This window comes from Chrysochloris asiatica, unplaced genomic scaffold (genome assembly GCF_000296735.1).
Source record: "Chrysochloris asiatica unplaced genomic scaffold, ChrAsi1.0 scaffold00210, whole genome shotgun sequence".
Classification (NCBI taxonomy): domain Eukaryota; kingdom Metazoa; phylum Chordata; class Mammalia; order Afrosoricida; family Chrysochloridae; genus Chrysochloris; species Chrysochloris asiatica.
Window position 1 is genome coordinate 4,099,638 of NW_006408728.1, and position 21,172 is coordinate 4,120,809.

General features: G+C 37.5%; 1 protein-coding gene across 1 annotated transcript in view; it reads right to left on the reverse strand.

Annotated features, from left to right (window-relative positions):
- Positions 1–21,172, reverse strand: part of HMCN1 (hemicentin 1) — a 665,929-nt gene that overhangs the window by 28,164 nt on the left and 616,593 nt on the right. The window contains exons 93-99 of the mRNA XM_006872707.1: positions 18,117–18,266; positions 17,696–17,833; positions 16,393–16,514; positions 14,907–15,144; positions 5,510–5,566; positions 3,456–3,575; positions 2,079–2,213 (exon numbers count right to left, since the gene is read on the reverse strand). Coding sequence (XP_006872769.1) covers positions 2,079–2,213; positions 3,456–3,575; positions 5,510–5,566; positions 14,907–15,144; positions 16,393–16,514; positions 17,696–17,833; positions 18,117–18,266 — 960 coding nt within the window. The remainder of the gene's footprint in view (positions 1–2,078; positions 2,214–3,455; positions 3,576–5,509; positions 5,567–14,906; positions 15,145–16,392; positions 16,515–17,695; positions 17,834–18,116; positions 18,267–21,172) is intronic.

The following is a 21,172-nucleotide window of genomic DNA, read 5'->3' on the forward strand; positions in this document are numbered from 1 at the left end:
ATGCTGTATCTATCTTATTTGATTGTTCCTGTAGTGCTTTCCTGACTTCTTCCTTATTTTTCTCAACTCCATTGTAAAGTGTTTTGATACATTTTGTAATCATTTTTCTGAATTCCTTCTCAGGCGTTTCCAAAGGCTGCCCATCTTCCAGTATGGAGTGTAAGTCTACCTCCTTTTCATTTTCTTAGTCACTTTATCTCGTTTCTGTGCAGATATGGTCATCTGTTTCTGTTTTTTGGGCAGTAGTTAGCTGTTGCCTTAATAATTAGATGGGTGTGTACTTTGGTATTTTTCATGCTTTCTGATTGCCTCCATGTAGATGTGATCAGGAGAAGGGATTCCCTTGTCATTCTTCTTCCTGGGAAATTTCAAGATGCCATTGTTGGTTGTTATAACGTAACTCAGGATTTAATTTTTTCAGCCTGTTTCCTTTTTATTCTGCCTGTCCCACTACGTATGTCCTAGTTATAAACAGTTCAGGGCTGGCTGTAGCTGTTTTGCACAGCCATTTGGTTTTAAGTGAAAACTGTCCCTTTAAGTTTTGAGGAGATCTGTGCGCATGTGTAATAGAACCCTCCGGAGGTGGGAGTGGAATGCCCACTCACTCAGGCTCCCCCTCTAGTCACCAGAGTGGAGGTGTGTCTATAGTGCGAGACCAATGAACAAATACAAAAAACAAAGAATGTCCACACCTTTATCTCCATGGTTCTGTCAGGTGTCCATGGCTGCTCTGATCTTTCCCCATTCGTTCTCACCCAAGATGGCTGCTCAGGAAGCAGCTGAGTGCCTTGGATTAGAAAGCACTGGATTTCTTGCTTCTGCTACAAATTCCACTGGCTGTACGCCTTCCAACTTTCTAAATATTCCTTTATATATGGTTCAGAGTTCTGGGACCATCCCCTGAGCCTGCTTATTCTGTGTTGCTGCTGACGGAGCTCCTCACTGCACTTCTACCCTATCCACCATCTTGTTTCAATATATTTAGAGAACATCTTTTAAGAGATAGATTGATAGATAGATGCATACAAATATACATCCATAAGACCGCTCCTGTCAAGTTGATTCTAATTCAAGGTATCCTTTATAACAGAATGGAAAATTGCCCAGACTTGCAGCTTCCTCATAATCACTGGCAATCCACCAAACATGATGTCCTCTTTAGCTATTGGCTAACAACTGATGATGTGTCCAAATCAAACAAGTTGAACAATGTTCTGTTGGGATCCATGAGGTTTTATTCACAAATTTTCAGAAGCAGATGACCAGGACTTTTTCCCTACTCAGTTTTAGTCTGCAACCTTTACTGAAACCTGTATGCCATGTGCAACTCTGTTAAAATTAGAAATACATACATTTTTCTACATTTAATTTTCTCATTTAACAGCACCTCATATAAATTCTTCTAAGCCAAACAATAGAGATTTAATCTATTCTATAATGCATATAATAAGGAGCTCTGGTTGTGTAGTGGTTACAAATCGGGCTGTGAACAGCAAGGTCAGCAGTTTGAAACTGCCAGCTGCTCCGCGGGAGAAAGATGAGGCTTTCTGCTCCCATAAAGATTTACAACCTTGGAACCCCTGTGCAGGGTCACTGTGAGTTGGAACCGACTCCACGGCATATAACTACCACCACCACCATAATGCATGTAATGGTTAATAGTGTAGGTGCACTGTAGTTCATTCATTCTTTCTGCTACTCATAGCATTCAATTTTTTACCCACTGTTTTTACCTCTATGAAAAACTGCAATAAAAATTCTAACTGTCTTATACATTGCAATAAACTCTATTAAATAGTGCTATATAATCTTTCTCAAAGGGCAACAGCAAAATGTTAGCACTCAAAACCACTGTGCTACCAATATTTATAAAATAAAGATAACCTATAAAACATGTAAAATGAAGTTCTGATTTAATCCTACTGAGGGATACAAGTCCCAGTTGTTTGATGTCTACCCACTCTGTTCTTTATCCAGCTTCATTGGTGGATTTTCCTGAGTTACTTTAAATGATCAAGAGGCAAACAGTCTCAACTATTACTATAAGAAAGATAAAGTAATGATGTCCATTTTTATACCTTGACAACTCAGCCCGTCAGCAGTTCTCCGAAAGCCAATTCCACAATGGACCACACAGCGATAGGATCCAATGGTATTGTCACAATCCTGACCCACGTGACAGGCATGCCCACCCAAAGCACACTCATCAATATCTGTAACAAAGGGAGTCATTCAGCTGTTATGAATCAGCTGTAAAACAGTTATAAGAAAAACAATGATAACATTTGAAAAAATATTGGGTTAAATAATGGAGAAGCACACAGCAGCATGGTGTGGTAGCTTTATAGACTGATTACTTATGAATTTTTGTTGTAGGTGCTGCCGAGTCAATTCCAACTCACAGCAACCCTGTATAAGGTTTCCAAGGAGTGGCTGGTGTGATTAGCAGTATAGTGCTTATCCTACAGCACAATACCAGTATGCCATTTAATTAGGTATCCTTAGAAAATGTTGCATCTCTCTGAAATTTGAGCTTTCTCATCTGTGAAATAAGGATAACATACTAGTCTCTAGAGTCCTGGTGTGGAGTTGTAGGTTAATGTGCCAGACTGCAAAGCCATTTGAACTGCAAGGTCGGTGGTTCAAGCTTACCAGTTGATCCTCTGAAACCCTCTACTGGGTTGCTGTTGGTCAGAACCAACTCGATGGCACTTCACAACAACATACTAGTCTCTGAGAATCACTTTAAAAGTGAAATAAATGAAACAATGTACAGAAGGTACTCAATTCATCTAGACAGTCTATAAAAGTGATACTCCATCTCTCCTGCATTTTACTGCTCCTCTCCTTTTCATTTTAAACAGGGCTTCCTAGGATACAGAAGGGGAATGAGTTTCCTTTTTTCACCTATAAAATGAGGTACTCACACAAGTCTAATGAAAGAAAATTTTGTGTGTGTGTCTTTAATGTGCCATCAAGTCAATCTGACTCATAACAACCCTATGTGACAGAGTACAACTGCCCCGGAGAGTTTTCCAGACTGAAATCTTTATGGGAACAAATCTTTTGAGGAGTTGCTTGTGGGTTTGCACTGCTGACTTTTTGATTAGCAGCCGAATGGGTGCTACTGTATCACCAAGCATCCTTCTTAATAATTGCTCTCTCTCTCTCTTTTTTTTTTTTTTAGTTCCATCATTGTTAAAAAAAAAAAAGGATGGTGTATTCTGGCCTGCTTCCTTAAAGTCACAACAGCACGCCTGTTCTTTGAGTGTCTAATTTTGAGACAGTGTATGAACAGCAGTCCCTCAATGCAAAGAAGACCTGCTCTGCCTATTGACAAGGTGAGGGTAGAGAGAGTAGGCAAAAAGAGGAGCAGTTTAGGACTCTTTACCTAGGTCAGAGACTGCCTTGGCTGTGGCTTAAATGTGTCTATTTGATTTAAGTTTTCCAAATACCTTGACAAGTTCTTCCATCCACTGCTATAGTGAGGCCTTTAGGACAGGAGCAATAATAGGTTCCCATGGCATTGTGGCAGATGTGTGAGCAGGGACTCCGCTCTGCACATTCATCTTCATCTGAAAGAAAAACCCAGAGTCCCCATCAGCAGGTAAAGCCCTAACCTTTCTATTATTGTTGTTAATGCCATGGAGTCATTTTTGACTCATAGTAACCCTGCACAGGGTTTTCAAGGAGGATCTAACCTCTGACTTTTTGGTTAGTAGTCCAGTGTTTATTATACAGTGCTACACCAGGACTCCTTTCCACAAGTCACTAAAGTCAGTAAAAATAGTTGCTTTTAAAGGACAATAAATTGAATCAAATATAATAGAAAATGCTTATGTGCTACAAAATGGAAACGCTAAAAATTAATTTGGGATTCCTAGTGATTAGATGTTTTGAGGATCTTCTAAAAGAATGACTAAAACAATGATGATAGTTAGCGTATATCAATCATTTACATTAGTGTAAACTCTTTACCTGCTTTACCTCATTCCTTACAATACTCCCAAGAGGTAGGTATTTCTTTTTATTAAGATTTTAATTTTTCAATCATAAAATGAGAACTAAGAAGGTGAAGTAAATTGCCGAAGTCACACAGGCCATTCTTGGCAGAGCTGGGACTGGAACTTGGAGAAAATACTTTTTGAAGACCACCTCTTTTATTATTATACTGTAGTATATTGCCTGCTAGTTTCATATCTGAAAGCCTGAACTCCTCAAACCATTTACTTGACTGTTTGCCCTATCTGTGACACTTTTGTATGGGCACTTAGGTGGCACAAGGCTGGTTTAGTCATCAGTTGTAGGCCCATAACCCTGGCCTATTTTATGATTGAGCAATTCTAGGTTTAGAGTAAGTAGGAATGGATTATTGCTGTCTCAAACTGTGGAGTGAAAAATTTAAACTTGCCTGAAGAATTTGATCTTTGTCCTTGGTTTCAACTTCTAAAACCTTGAAATTTCCCCAGTTGCTGAGTATCTTTGATGAGGTCTCCAATGACACCTGATGTTTTATGTTCATGAGGTACTTGTTGGGTAGAAGCTAGTCATGCTAATAAGACCCATCACCTGATATTTAAGCACACTATCAGGGAAAGGGACTGATTACGTCAGTTAGTTCTATGTAATGAATCACCAATAAAGGTTCTGGAGATAGGGGAGCTCCATGGACGCCCGGGTTGATGAGAGAAATCAATACACGTGGGAAGGTAGTACATCAGTTTTGGGATATGCTCTACATAAGAAATCCTCCCAGACCTTGGCCCATGTATCTTTTAATTTATAACCCTTTTCTATACTATTATTTAGAAGTAGAGTGAGTTCCTGAGTTGTGAGTTGTTCTAGTAAATTAATAAACCTGAGGGGGTAGTGGGAGTCACTAAGTCAGAAGTGAGGGGACCCTGCAAATCCCTGAGTTTATGGTTGGCATCTTGAGGGGGTAGTGGGAAATCTGTATCCATCAGATTAAATGTGAGGGTGATGTGGGGTCCCCCAAACTTGTGGTGACTGGCATTTGAGATCTTCAGTGGTCTGGTCAGCTGGAGGTTTGCAAGGTTTGACCTAGCTCTAGGTGGTTAAGGTCAAAGGAAGAAGTAGTACATGTGTATTTAGGAAGAAATTTGAAATGGAATATGTTTCTTTGATTATACACTGATTTGATATTCACACACATTCATGTCATTGAAGTAGCTAGAATGAGTCCTGTATTGTCTTACTCCACTTCTGTTCTTGGTCACTATCCCTGACATAGTCAATTATGGCCAGATGAAAAAGCCTGGGTTTTGCAATCTAATTTAAGTTTGAACCTAGTTCTGTCAACTGGTATCTGAGTAAATTTAGGAAGCTTACTTAACTTCTTTATATCTCAATTTTTTTTACCTATAAAATAGGAAATTTATTTGTTGTGATAATTAAATATCTAAATATATGGCAATGGGTATCCACTAAATGGTATTCATTATTAACATTTTAATACGAATAATAACAACTCATTTATTCCTGTACTTACCAGCACAAAAGGGTCCCACTAGGGCAAACCCAGAAGGGCACTGATTACTTCGATCTCCTACCATAGAAAGGGAAGTAAAGTTAAGTGATATATTAGAATGTTACCACCTTGTTTCTTTCCAGTACAGCCTCCCCAGGGAAAATAATCCATAATGGAACATATGACGCAACATTGCAATCGGTGAAAACCAGCAGAAATGGAAAAACATTTCATGTTTCTTAACTAAGAACTAAATGAATCACAGTCCAGAGATTGCTTATTGTTGGTAAACTGCCACTGGAAACAGCTTTCCTGTTTAAGCTGCTTACATCAAAATAAATCAAATAAAAATTTTCTGTGATAACTAAAAAGGATCTAAGATTAATGTGTATGTTAGGCACAACCACAAGTGATGTCCCCTTCTTTCAGGCATCACTACTCTCTTTTGTTTTAGAAGCAGGAACATTATTTTCAAGCAACTTAAAATAATTTGTTCCAGTGAAAAATAGAAACTCCATGAAGAAACTCCTGACTTTGATGGATCTCCTTTATTTTTAGCGTCAAGTGAATGGGTCCCTCATGGGTGACCAAGCGTTTTATCTTTCCATATAGTCAAGGCAAGTGAAAACAGGCAAATTTTATTAGAACAGATTAATTAGATATTTTTAAAAATGCTAACAAGAAGAAACAGGTTAACAGAGTTCGTTAGGGAATTCTTTTTTTAGAGGTCATGCAACTCAGTCTTGAATTCTTTATGCAGATTAGTGAAAAATTTCCAAACATAACTGGCCTGGAAAAATTTAAAACAAAATTCTTAGAAGTTACCAAAGTACTGTGTGTGTGTATACACACATAAACTTACAAGACAATCACGAATACATAATATATTTCTCATTTTTATTGAGGGCAATTTTGCTTAATTCATATGGAATATCTTAGAAATTATATTAGATTTATTTTCAATTTTAAATGCATGAACATACATATGTTGTTAAGTGCCAATGAGTTGGTTCTGACTCACAGTGAACCTGTATAGGGTTTTTGAAGAGCAGTTCAGTGCTTATCCTACAGTGCCACACCAGGAATCCTGAATATATATATGTATATTTAAAGGAGTTCTGGCAGCATAGTGGTTACGAGTTGGGCTGCTACCCTCAAGGTCAGCAGTTTTGAAACTACTGGCTGTTTTGCTGGAGAAAGATGAGGCTTTCTGCTTCCGTAAGGATTTACAGCCTTGGGAACCCTATATAGTGTTGCTATGAGTCGGAACAGATTCCACAGCATACCACCACCTCCATGTAAGTTTAAATTATTGATTTAGGTTCTTGTCTTAAAGAGAGCCTTGGCATTTTAAGTTCTCTCTACTTTAGAGAGTCTGATTATAATATTGCTTGACATGAAATTGTTAATAAAACTATTATATATAGGTGTAAGGAGTTCTGGTAGAGTAGTGGTTATGAATCGGGCTGCTAACCTTAGGGTCAGCAGTTTGAAACTACCAGCTGTTCCGGGGGAGAAATATGAGGCTTTCTGCTCCAGTAAAGATTTACAGCCTTGGAGACCCTGTACAGGGTTGCTCTGAGTCAGAACCGACTCCACAGCACATAACCACCACCACCAAATGTATGTGTGTGTGTATATATATATATACACACATACACATATGGAATCCTGGTGTGGCACTATGGGCTGATGTGTGTCAGACTGCAAAGACGTTTGAACTGCAAGGTCAGTGTTTCAAGCTCATCTGCTGCTCCTTGGAGACCCCATACAAGGTGGCTATGAGTTGGAATAGACTCAATGGCACTTAACAACAAGAACATCTATCTATCTATCTATATACACACACATATGTGTATATATATTATATATATATGTATATATATATATATACATACATACATATGTCTCAAGGAGCTCTGGTAGCGTAGTGGTTACAAGTCGGGCTGCCAACCTCAAGGTCAGCAGTTCCAAACTACCAGAGGTTCTGCGGGAGAAAGATAAGGCTTTCTGCTCCCGTAAAGATTTACAGCCTTGGAAATCCTGCACAGGATCACTATGATTTCGAACCGACTTCACAGTACTTAACAATAACAACATATAGGTAAATCTCAGACACTATACAGGGTAGCTGTGTGTTGGAATTGACATAATGGCAGTGAGTTTGATTTTGTTAGGGTGCTCTCAATTTAAAGGTCAAATAAAACTGACCCAATTAAATTCAAGGCGGAAGGTCAGCTCAAAGGTTATATGGATAATGCGCCAGTCTGCAAAGCTGTTTGAACTGCAAAGTCCACAGTTCAAGCTCACCAGCTGCTCCTTGGAAATCCTATACAGGGTTGCTGTGGGTCAGAACCGACTCGATGGCACTTAACAACAACAACAACAACAAGGGATAATCTTGATAGAGTTTTCTCAAAGGACACAGGACAGTCATGAAAAAATTTTAATAGAAAACTATATTGGTAAGAAAAAAGCCAAGAAAGTTGTGCCGAATAATTTGTTTCCAACACAGCGCACTTGCTCATTCTTTGAGGGAAGCCAGGACTACCCTAGGGAATGTCATTGATAAACCTTCCTCCACCCATTACACAGTCCTGATCTTGGCCTTTCAGACTTACTTTTTGTTCCCAAACCTCATATGCCATTTCAAAGGAACATATAGATACCATAATTATCATTTTACCATGGTGTAAAATGAAGAGTGCAGAATTCTTTAGGGAAGGGTTAGAGAGACTTAGATGGAGGATATGTCAAGAAACAATCCCTTCATATTCAAAAATTTTTGTTTAGTAAAGATTTCTATGATTTTGTACCAAATTTTTTACTTACTTGCATATATGAGGGGGCTTGAAAAGCCTTGTGGGAAAATTCCATTTCCTTTTCATTCTATTTATAAAGCACTTTTTGAAGCCTTCTTGTGTACTTGGTTTCCTTGAATGAAAAGCTGAGTACTATTCTCTGGTGTGGCGTTGTGGGTTAATGCTCTGGACTGCGTCAGTTTGAACCACAGGGTCAGTGAGACGCTTTGGGTCGGAACTGACTCAACGGCACTCAACAACAACAAATTCTCTATTTCTAAGCAACTAAATTGTGGTAACTTCACAATAAGCACTGGACCACAAAGTCAGTTTGAACTGCAAGGTTCAGACTCACCAGCCACTCCTAGGAAACCGTATACAGAGTCGCTATGAGTCAGGACTAACTTGACAGCACTTAACAACACAACAACAATAAACTGTGTAAAAACTTCAACAAAAAACCAGAGTATTCTGAGTGTGCAAATGGCCCTTAGAACAATGGCTTCTTACTGCACATGCCAAGGAGTAGGAATAGGATGGATGGAGCAGAAATGTCTAGGACATTTTAAGTGATTAGTGAATGGTCACTACCTGTTACATAGGTGCCATGAGCTTTGTGTACTTTCTCACTAAGCCTTCCAATGCCCCTGCTCTAGTGTATAGAGTTTTCCGGTTATGTAACTTGCCCAAGGTCAAAGAGCTAACATAGGCTGGAGTGAGAATTAAGATCTAAATCTGTTTGACTTCCCACCATTGAAATCTAAGCCACAACTCAGGCAGTGATTATAATTTGTTTCATTTATTCAGACATTCCTTAATTTGATCAGTTTTAATGTGTGGAGCACTGGGTTATGCATACAATAGGAAAAAAAATGGGCCATATAAACATAATAGTTACTATCATATAGTTATTATTTATATTATTGGTTCTTGATGGGATACATACCTCCCATTAGGTAACATTTGGGAAGTCTTTTGGGAGATACTTTGGTAGTCATGGCTAAGAAAACCATGTTTTCTAATACTTCATGTTATCTAATGTATGAGATAGTACAACATGACTTCCCTGGAAGTAAGAAAGCTGTTTGTAATGATCTAATTCTAGAACTCATCACCCAAATATCGTAAGCATATTTCTTATTGCATAATCAAAATAGACTATGAATTTTCCTGGAATGCAATTGTCATATAAATTGATGGCTGGTTGTACTTTGCCTAATTCCTCACTTTACCAACAGTGCCTCAATGTTTTGGAAAAAAAAAATCACAGCAGTACTCTATATTTGGGTTTCTCTGACTCTTTTAGCATAATCAGGTCCAAATATTTACATAATGAAATGCAAAATACTTCACTGTGAATTGTTTTACTTTAAGTTAAAGTGTGGCATTTTGGATTATATTGGCTCATGTTTTCAATCCAAGATAAAGAGAAGGTAATAAAAAAATTGCTTGTTTATTTATGTTATAGTAATTATAATTATTGTAGAAACTTTACAGAGTATAAAGTAAAACTCTGTAATCTCATCATCTGGGACAGACTGTAGTTGATATTTTAATGTTTTTCCCTTCAATCAATTTTATAAATGTGTACATGAAAGATTAGTTTGTATCTTACTCCATCGACTAATAATTGCACAATTTTACTGATCATAAAAATTACTTAGGGAGCTTACTGTGTAAATCTGTTCCACCACAATCAGACTTAGGCAAGGGAGAGTTCTGAGAACATGTGTTTACCCAGTACAAAAAAGTGATGATAACCTTTTAATCACTCAAGTGTTAGTAATATTATACACAGCTTTTCAATTATTATCATTATGCCATGAACATTCTCCTTTGTGATTTGTTTATAGTTATAGTGTTTATATTAATGTATTGTTGTTGTTGTTGTTAAGGGCCATCAATTCGGTTCCGACCCAGAGCGACCCTATATAGGGTTTCCAAAGAGTGAATGGTGAGCTTGAGCTGCCAACCTTGCAGTTCAAACGGCTTTGCAGTCTGGTGCATTAACCCACAGCACCACACCAGGACTCCTATATTAATGTATAAGCATGTTATATTGTCGATATTTAGAACAGTATCTGTTACATGGTAGACACTCAAACAAGTATTTGTTAAATAAATGAGTTAAATATTCCTTGAAAATTATAGTTTTGCTTATTTAAAAGTTTGTCATATAGGTGTGTCATAATTTACATATTTATTCCCTACTTCCAGGACATGTTTTAATTATTTTTCTATTATAAATTACACTGGATGAAACTTCCTAGACATACAAGGGGGCTTCAAAATATGGTGAGAAAATGTAATGAAAAGATAATGGAATTTTTCCACTAACTTTTGAAGTCCCTTTAGATATTTTGGCTATTTCTATTATTTTTCTTTGGATGGAGTCCTAGAGTGCAATAATTGAAAAGTAACTGAAGATTTTAAAGTCCACTCATACATGCTGCTTTCCAGAAAAGTTGAACCAATTTTTGCTCAGTGCCTACTAGTATCTAACGCTGTTAATTTATTTCCTCATTAACACTCTGAAACTGGGAGAGTTCATACTTTTTAATCTGACAGCGATAGTTGAAAAGTTGTGTTTCTTTACATTCACATTTCTTTGTATAGTAATAAGATCAACAATTTATCATATTCATTTCTCATATTTATTTCTTTTGTGAATCATAATTGTTATGCATTTTCTACTAGGGTATTTGGTTTTTCTTATTGGCTTGTGAGAGCTTGTATATATTAAAGGTAGTCATGTTGTTGTTGTTAAGTGCCACTGAGTCAGTTCTTATCCATCACAACCCTGTATAAGGTTTCCAAAGAGGCACTGGTGGGTTTGAACCACCAACCTTGTGGTTAGCAGTCCAATGCTGATTCTACAGTGCCACACCAGGAATTCAGGTTACTCATTTGTTGTTGTTGTTGTTAGATGCCATCGAGTTGGTACCAACTCGTAGTGACCTTATGCAGAGTACAACAAAACACTGCCTGATCCTGGGCCAACCTCACTACTGTTACCACGCTTGAGTCCATAGATGATGCCACTTGGCCAATCCATCTCGTTGGGGGTCTTCCTCTTTTTATCTGACCCTCCACCTTACCAAACATGGTTACTCATAGATGCCCAAAATATATGATGCAAACATTTTTTCTTGGTACATATTTTACTCTGTCACTTTTATGTTTTCTTTTCCCATAAAGAAGTTTACTTTTAAAACTAAAATTTGTAGTTAAATTAATTGTTGTACTGAAATAAATTTAACTACAAATAAACTTAATTTTAACAATTAAAAAAATTCTGAAAATTTTCTCTTAATATTTAAAATACAGATTCATTTTATAGCCATAATTTTAAAGTACATAATTTGATTTTAAAGATTTAAAATTTTTATTACATAAATTTGTGACTTGTTTTGCCTATCTTGGGACTGTGTTAAGAATATAGATTCTTAGACCGTACTGAACCAAAAATCTCTGGTGTCAGAAGTATGAACTTTCATCAAGCTTTCAGAGTGACTTGAATGCACTGTAACCATAGTGCTAACCTAGGCCAACAGCAGGAGAAAGAATTTATGGGCTAAGCTACCAAAAATGCAAGCTTGCCCCCTGGTGGTCAATTAAAAGTAAATTGCAGCTACACAGGTCTTGCAATTCACAGGAACAATGTCAACAATAGATGGGCACATGTTGTTGTTAAGTGCCATCTAGACTGTTCCACTCATAGTGACTCTGTAAAGGTTTCCAAGGAGCGGCTAGGGAGTTTGGACTGCCAACCTTGCAGTTCACACTGACCTTATGGTCCAGTGCTTACCCTACTTATCCATACTCCAGTACTATTATTCTGTGAATTGCTGTTGTTGATAAGTGCCATTAACTTATAGAAAACCTGTATAGTGTTTCCAAGGGGCTTCAGATGAATTTGAACCACCAACCTTTGGTTAGTAGTCCTGTGCTTAACCTACAGCTCCACACTAGAAATCCTGATTCTATGAATTACATCATGTGTATGTGTATATGAATTACATCTCGCATATGGGCACAATAACAACAGCGATTCACAGACGTCTGCATGGCATGAAAGTTTTGTAGTGTATTTCCCTAATATGTGGGACCCATGTTTTCCAACAACAACTTTACAGATGCCATAATGATGTTCAAGCAGTTTCAGGTTTGGAGGACTTACATGATTGGGTAGAAAGTATATATGGCTTTACAAAAATAATTTTCATTAGTTCCATATACAATGCCATTTTTAGCCAATGTATTATACCTGTTTGCCTTTTTTAATTGGGTGGATTGCTAAAGAACGTAAAAATAGAGATACTACTTTAAAACTAGATATAATTGGTAATGAAAAAAAAATACTCTTAATTCCAGTAATTTGTTTGTTTTATGCAAGTGACCTAAATAAATACATATTGCAATGGTAAAATGAGAAGGTGGCATTGTGTTATGGATGGAGATGTGGCTACACTCAAACCTTGTGTATGTATACTCCCAGTTTACTATGATCTTAAGTTTGATGAAGCAGTTATGGTACATACTAAAGAGGCAAACGGTCATTATCATAATGGATAAAAGCAAGAGTAAATGAAAATGAAATTTTACTTTATCTATTGAGCATGATAAAAGCAAATGGAGTTATTTAAAATCTATTTGGGTCCATTTTAAAAAGCCAGCACATAGTAAAACAACTAGGCCAATGTGAGTCATTTTAAATTTATTCATGAGATTTTAAGTTCAAAACCCAGAGTCATGCAAGCATTTAGTGTCTGAAATGTAACTACTCGCAAGTGTCTCTCAGCATCAAAACCCCACAGAATGTGGAAGGCTAACAGCTGGGGTGCCTTCTCTGACTGAAATCTCAAGAGACAGGCCCATCAAAGAACTATACAGTTTAAGGGAATGCTGAGCTGAACGTCTGCAAAACTATGCTTGAAAAATGGAAAGCAGATCAAAAATTATGATTTTGAGCAATAAGAAATGACAGTTGGAATTCTGATCACTGTGACACCATTTGTAAAAGCAGCTTTTAAAGGATGAAAGATTGTTTTCTTCACTAGTTTAGGCTAAGACATACCTTTACATTATGTTCCAGAAATTTAGAAAATCTCTTGGCAAATATAAAATTCAGAACAAAACCAAATAAACTTTATAGCCCAAAGAGAAATCTTTCAGACAGATTTTATATTTCAAATCCTCTCTAAATAAATGGAACGAAACAGTAACAACCCTGCCATGCTGCATAGAAGGAGATTCTTGTTAGGTGCTGTGGAGTCGGTTCTGACTCACAGTGACTCTGTATAGTATTTCTCAGGATGTAAATCTTTACTGAAGCAGAAAACCTCATCTTTCTCCTGCGGAGAAGTTGGTGGATTTGGACTTTCAAACCTTTGGTTTGAACTCAGTGACTCTGAATAAGGTCTGAGGAGTGGCTGATGGGTTTGAATTGTCAATTATGTGGTTAGCAGTCCAATGCTTGTCTTACAGCACCACAACAGGATTATAGAAAAAGACTATTGTCGTTAAGTCAGTTCCAACCCGTAGAGACCCTGTATAGGGCTTCCAAGGAGTGACTAGTGAGCTTGAACCACCTATGTTGTGGTTAAAACCAAGTTTTCAGTCGAACCCACTAACCCACAATGCCATACCAGAACTCCTTTCAATATCATGTTGTTGTTGTTGTTGTTATGTGCTGTGGAGTCAGTTCCGACTCAGAGCGACCCTCTACAAGGCTTTCAAGGCTGTAAATCTTTACAGGAGCAGAAAGCCTCATCTTTCTCCTGTGGAACAGCTGGTAGTTTCGAACTGCTGACCCTGAGGTTAGCAGCCCAATTCGTAACCACTACTCTTAGCAACATTCAAATCTCTAATGACAGAGGGGTGGAGATTAGTAGCCTAAGAAGAAGATTAGTAAACTAAATATACTAGAACTCCAATCAGATTGACTTTACCATAGGAATTGCTTACCAAAAACAAAGACAGCACACATGAAAAACCTGATATTATCTGCCACTGAGTCGGCCCCACTCAGATTAATCACATGCACAATAGAATGAACTACTGCCTGGTCTGTGCATCCCCCATGAACCACTGAGGATCAGACCATTGTGATCCAAAGGGTTTTCATAGACTGGTTTTTGGAAGTAGATCCCAGACCTTTCTTCCTAGTCCATCGTACTTTGGAAGCTGCACTAAAAACTGTTCAGTATCATTGCTGTTGTTATTTGCCATCAAGTTGGTTCTGACCCATAGTGATCCTTTCTAGAGTTTCCAAAGAGTGGCTGATGAGTTTGAATCACTGAGCTTGAGGTTCTAACCAATTGTGCAGTGCAGTTGAGTGCTTACCCTACAGTACCACAGCGACTCCTTTCAGTATCATGGGGGTGGGGTAAAGGTAGGGGTGTGAAGATCACACATGAGGTACACTGGCTGGGTACCAAATCTTGGTCTCCCTTATGGAAGTGAACATTCTACCACTGAACCAAGAATACCATAGTGTTACTATGTTGGGAATAAGTTCTTACATCCTTATTTTTGAATGGTATCAGTGCATTTCTTTTTATACATCCATACAGGACAAATGGCATAAAGATATGGCCTTCCCTGAAGCAAATTACCTTTAGAAATTGAAGCATGTATTTTAAAACCCAAAGTCTCTTCTAACTGGTTGTAGTCAGATTCCACAGAGGATGCATGAAGTGTTTCCACCAAGAAAGGCATCCTTCCACGTGCCTGGTCATAGTAAATGGTGTGGTTCCATGTGTATGGGACGCTGATGCCATCAATGCTGAACAACCGGGTTGAGTAGGCATACAACTGCCCAGGACCTGTTTGAATGTAGTCCTCTGTGTAATCCTGAAGAGAACAATATTTGCATGTCAACAAGGCTCACAATATAAATTTTATGAAAGTACTAAGAAATATAGCAAGAGTAGGGAAAAAGGCATTAGAGGCTAAAAATGCATAGTTTTAAATAAAATTGTGACTCTATGTTGTTGTTGTTAAGTGCCATTGAGTCAGTCTGACTCACGGTAACCCTGTATAGAATTTCTAATGAGTGGCTGGTGGGTTTGAACGACTGACCTTGTGATTAGAAGTCCAGTGCTTATCCTACAGCACCACACTAGGACTCTGACTACACATTGTTGTTGTTGTTAAATCTGTTGAGTTGGTTCTAACTCATAGCGACCGTGTATAGGGTGCCCAAGAAACAGCTGGTAGGTTTGAACTGCTGCCCTTGTGATCCTACAGCACCACACCAGGATTCCATTAGTGTTCCGGAAATAACTTAAAGTTGGAACATTTTTATTATACCCATACTAGTTTCATTGTTGTACTGTTACAAATTATAATAGGGAACTCAAGAGTGTAAGTGAAGAATAAAGAAAAGATCTGAAAGGGTGATTGTTACCATTCTTTAATTTAGGAAATATTTTTTATGGATAGTATACAGAAGCTTTCATAGAAAGGTTAGTATTCTCCATGTCTGCAGAAAATTAAACAAGTGGATTAAATCAACATAGGAGTTATCTTAGTTTTGATAAGCAAGATAATAAAACACCACAAAACTTTGTAAATTATTTTCTTCCTGAAGATTTTTTTTTTTTTTTAAAGTCCACATAGCATTTCTAACCTTGTAGTTTACACATCTACTCTAAATTGTACAAGGAAGGCTATATAAGTTCTCTGCCATCTGTCCATGGCTCTTAGACTCATACTCCAATAAACAGTGACCAAACCAACGAAACCCACTGCCACTGAGTGGATTCCAACTCACAGCTATTCAGTCGGATAGAACAGAACTGGTATGGCGCTGGGTTAATGTGCTGGACTGCAAAGTCAGTTCAAACTGAAAGATCGGTGGTTCAAGCTCACCAGCTGCTCTGTGGAAACCCTATAGGGTTGCTATGGGTTAGAACCAACCCTGTAGCAGTTAACAACAAAAATAGCATAAGGACTTAAAGGCTGTAATATTTACACATCTTTCTGCTGTGGAGTAATTCCTGAGTTCACATTTGAAACCCTTTGATTAACAACCAACTGTTTGTCTATTGTCACATCCAGCAGTGCTCAATGTGAAGGCATATTATCCTGAAATTTTACCTTTACAGTGACATCAGCAGGTGACTGAAGCTGCAGAACATAGCCACTCACAATGATATCTAACAGCAAAGCACCATCAGAGTCTAAGCCCCTGGCAATATGTGTCATCCGCAAGATCTCTCCTGGGGATTACAATACATTCATTTTAACAACAAAAATTACAATTTGTGTAAACAAAGAGCAGGTTTACTTTATATAGCAGTTCAGCTATGTCATTCTAAATTCAAACTTCAATGAACACAGATAATAAGGTAATTAAATTAACAGTTAATTCTCCCAACCAAAATGAAAGATTTAGGCCTAATAGTTCTTATGTGGCAAAAATGTAGCATATGATTATGCATATGATTAAAGTCACAAGCAATAGTAAGGCAGTGCTACACAAATGGATTGCTTTTGAGAAGGGATCAATAGCCACAGGGTTTTGTTCTTTCTGCTGCTTCAAAGGATCATCTGGGAAAGTTGATGACCACGAAAAGGCTCATTTGTCTTCTGGGCTGATTAAATGTTAGTGAAAGATATGCCTTCTTTCAACGCTTCTTCCTGAGGGGTCATTTCCATAGGGGCTGACCTCTCACCTTTAAAAAGGCATGAAATGGAGGTCTATATAAACCTTTATGCACATAAAAAGGGTCATGAGCAGATGTTGTTATTGTTAAGTAACCGTGGAGTCGGTTCCAACTCATAATGACCCTGTACAGGGTTTCCAAGGTTGTAAATCTATACAGGAGCAGAATGCCTCATCTTTCTCCCGTGGAACTGCTGGTAGTTTTGAACTGCTGACCTTGAGGTTGGCAGCCTGACTCGTAACCACTACGCTACTGGAGCTCCTTCATGAGCAGTGAATGCACATTAATTAAGAGTGAGGATAAAAGTAAAAAGCCTTTTGATTTATTTGTTTTAATTAATTCATTTTTGCAAAGAACACAATATAAGGAATCAGAATTTCAGATTCACTGACAAAGCCTTTAATTTAGAGCACTGACTCATTTTTCTGCTCTCCTTTAACTTCTAAGACCCTGTCTAAGGACTTTCTGAGAAAACACACAGAAAAGAGGATATAAAAACTTTTCAGGTATAAAAGTCACCATACTACTTGGAAACACATGGGTTCTTATAGAGTCCATGCCAGTTTAAGTTAACAAGACAATGGGAAATGGTTTTTAAAACATTTATAACAAAATTTCATTAAAAAATCATGAAAATTTCTCTGCAGGAATATAAAACACATTTTTCTTAACCACCAACTTTTAATTTTTTTTTATTTTATACTAGTATAATGTAAAGTTCTGCTGACACTAACCAGTTGCAAATTCTACTTGGGTTTCTCTCTTGAAGATTGCATTTGTGAGGGTAAAGCCGTTGACTGCTTCTCCTATTTCCTTTGCTGTTGTCCAATATATGGGATTTAAAATAGAAACTATCTTTCTCATTGCTGGACCTTAAAGAGCAAAACAACAAAAAAGGATCTATAAGGTAACAAAGCAAAATACCTACAGTCTATTGTTATATTTTTTTATATTACTGCATCCATAAGGATGTATCCTAAATACACTTGAATAATAATAAAACAAATACCAATGCATTAGTGTCTTTTAGAGTTCACCACTGGCACAGAGCTGAGGAATACTGATCATTTAGTAGTAATATCCTCTCAAAAATGGTAAGTAGAAATAAGATGAAGAAGCATGTATAAGTTATGTTTCATCAGCAAAGGTACTTACCAAGACTACGAGGCACATTGGTAATTTCAGCATGTATTATTCTAGTATCAGAGTTAGGACTATCTGTTACTGTAGCATTAAGGAAAGCTATTCCAAATTCAACATCATTAATATTTCCATTAACACTTCCTCTGGCTCGCTGTGGCCCACCTATTGGGGGAAGAAAAACATTTCTGGATAAGTAAACAGCTTATCCAACCAAAAACGAAGCTCATTGCCATGGTGTCATTTCTAACTCATAGCGACTTTGTACGATGCAGTAGAACTGCTCCATACGGTTTCCAAGGATGTAAACCTTTACAGAAGTGGATTAGCATCTGCGAGTTAGCATCTGTGAGCTCTTACCACTGTGCGGCAGTCAGGGCTCCTCCCATCAATATTACATGAGAGGAAAGAAGGCCAACAACAGAGATGCTATAAATCTTTTATTGAACATCAAAAAGATCTGATGACATCTGAATTTGAGAGTAGAATAAATAAGCTTTGAAACATTCTATTTTCAGGTAACATCCATCATCCCACATAAATCTAGGATCCTTCTATTTAGATCAGAGCATGATTTCACAATCCAAAGAATATAATAAACATCTAGTTCCAAAGCCAAAGTAATGAAATGATGATGGTAATGATAATTTATTGAAAACATCATGTGCTTTATAGTAAGAATGAAGTATGTGTTAACTCTTAATACTAACAACAATCCTATAAGATAGCTTTAAGTAGCTACAGTTTGCAGACTAGGAAATAGAAAGGCAGAGAGGTTAAGTGACTTTCTCCATCATTACATAGCTAGTAAGTAAAATGAATATCTGAACACATATCGGCTTAGCGTCAAAACTCTTCGTCTTTGACCTCTTTTCTCTTTCATGAAGACACAGAAAGAAAGGAAGGGCTCAGCCCCTAACCATCCCTAAACCTTGTTATACATCACGTGCAACACTGTGAAGTATATAACAAACATTGTTCAATCTTGGGTTTTTAAAGCACGATTTTCATCACAGTAGATCTAGGGTTTATCAAGCTTTTCACTGTGACAAAATGAAATCTACATTTGAATAAATCTCAAAGTTCTTCACTTTGAGAAAACAACTGAAAAAGCTTTTGTACTTTTGATAGTGCTACATATTTCATAAGTTTTTAAATAAAACATCTCTACAGTAATTTTATGTTTTTTTCTTATTGTTAAACAAAATTGTGGTTTACTCACACTGTATAGGTGGCTAGTGAATGTTCCCTAAATGAATAGCATGCTTTGACATGAGAGGAGACTTGCTGGGAAGAAGATGATAATGAAATTGACAGATGTTCATTATCTGCTGTCTTTCAATCACTAGTTGCTTCAGATACTGCTATCATGTATTATAAAGTGGGGGAATACAACTACCCACAATCTCAGAAAAAAATCAATCAATATGGTACCTCAACATTTTCATTTTCATGGCTTTGATTATAATGAGAGGAAACTTTTTTTTCCATATTGATTCATTTTCTGGAAGACATTCATTCATTTGTTAATCAAATGTTGAGTCAAGGAAAAAAAACATGAAGCTTGAAATATATAGCCCTTATATTACAATTCTACAAATAAATGTACAGAGAAATGTGATAATGTATAAAGTATCTAGTACTCAAACCCAAACCCATATTCTTTGTCAGTGAGTTGATATGGACTCATAGCAACCTTACAAGACAAAGTAGAACTGTCCCCATAGGGCTTCCAATGACGTAAATTTTTACAGACACAGACTTCTTTTTATCAAGCAGTGCCTGGTAGGTTCAGACTGCTGACCTTTTTGAATTAGCAGTACAAAGCTTAACCCACCAGAGAAGTGAAAATACAGTAGTAACCTGAGTGAGATTTAAACCTCAATTAAAGCCAGGGAGCACAGGGGAAGAATTTTCCAGGTAAAAGAAACAGTATGTGTTCCCTCACCCCCACCCCCCCTTTTTTTTTCTTTTTTTTTTTTTTGAGGGGTTGGGGTTGGGCATAGCTTGCCACATTTAGTAATTAAAAGGAGCAGGGAGCATAAAAAATGATGGGGACCACATTCAAGAGTATGTAAAGAGTAGGTAGTAGGGTCAATTGGAATCTGGTAGGCCATTTTGGCAGACACTGCAGTGGCTCCATATGGTAAGCAACGGGCTGTGAACTACAATGTCCAGCGACTCCACAGAAAAAGATGAGGCTTTCTACTCCTGCAAGATGTAAAGCCTCGGAAATCCTACACAAAGTCACTATGAGTCCGAACCAACTAGATGTCACTTAAACCACAGGCAATTTGGGTCTCTGTCTTTAGTCCTAAGTAGGGGGATTTATGGTTAGAAGGACTACTAATTAATTATTCTCTGAGTCATTATACTGACAAGGTTGTTCTTCCATTGTGACCTTGGTTATTGTACTCTCACAGAGGAACTTCTTTTGAGTCCCAGTGATCAACAGAAGTCTAATAGCTCTGGCTACTGGCTAGGATTTTTTTTAAACTTTCTGCCAAGCTTCTTTAACCCAAATTGTCTGCCTTTTTGGAACTTCCTGCTGCCACAGAAGCCCTGATAACACAAAATCCTGAGCTACAAAATGCCTCAGTTGAAACCAGAGATGGCACCATACAAATATTTGACAATTTGTTGATATGTTGAACAAATACATAAAGTAGTTTATGGGTAGATACTTGCCATTTTAGGTTGTCTATATTGTAGTGGTTACGAATCGGGCTGTGAACCTTAAGGTCAGCAGTTAGAAACTAGCAGCTATTCCGCGGGAGAAAGATGAGGCTTTCTGCTCCTGTAAAGATTTACAGCCTCAGAAACCCTGTACAGGGTCGCTATGAGTCAGAACTGACTCCATGACACATAACCACCACCATATCCTTTATACCTTTTCATGAAATTCCCCTTTTCACTCTGCTAAGGACCCTGTCACTTTTCAGGGACCTCTTATTTCTAAAACTTTAGAAAGTCTGAGGGTGTGCTGATACTTAAATGATATGAAACTTGTTGGTCTCATTACAGCTCCTAGAAATCCATCCTCTGACACAAGTACCCTCAAAATTATCCAC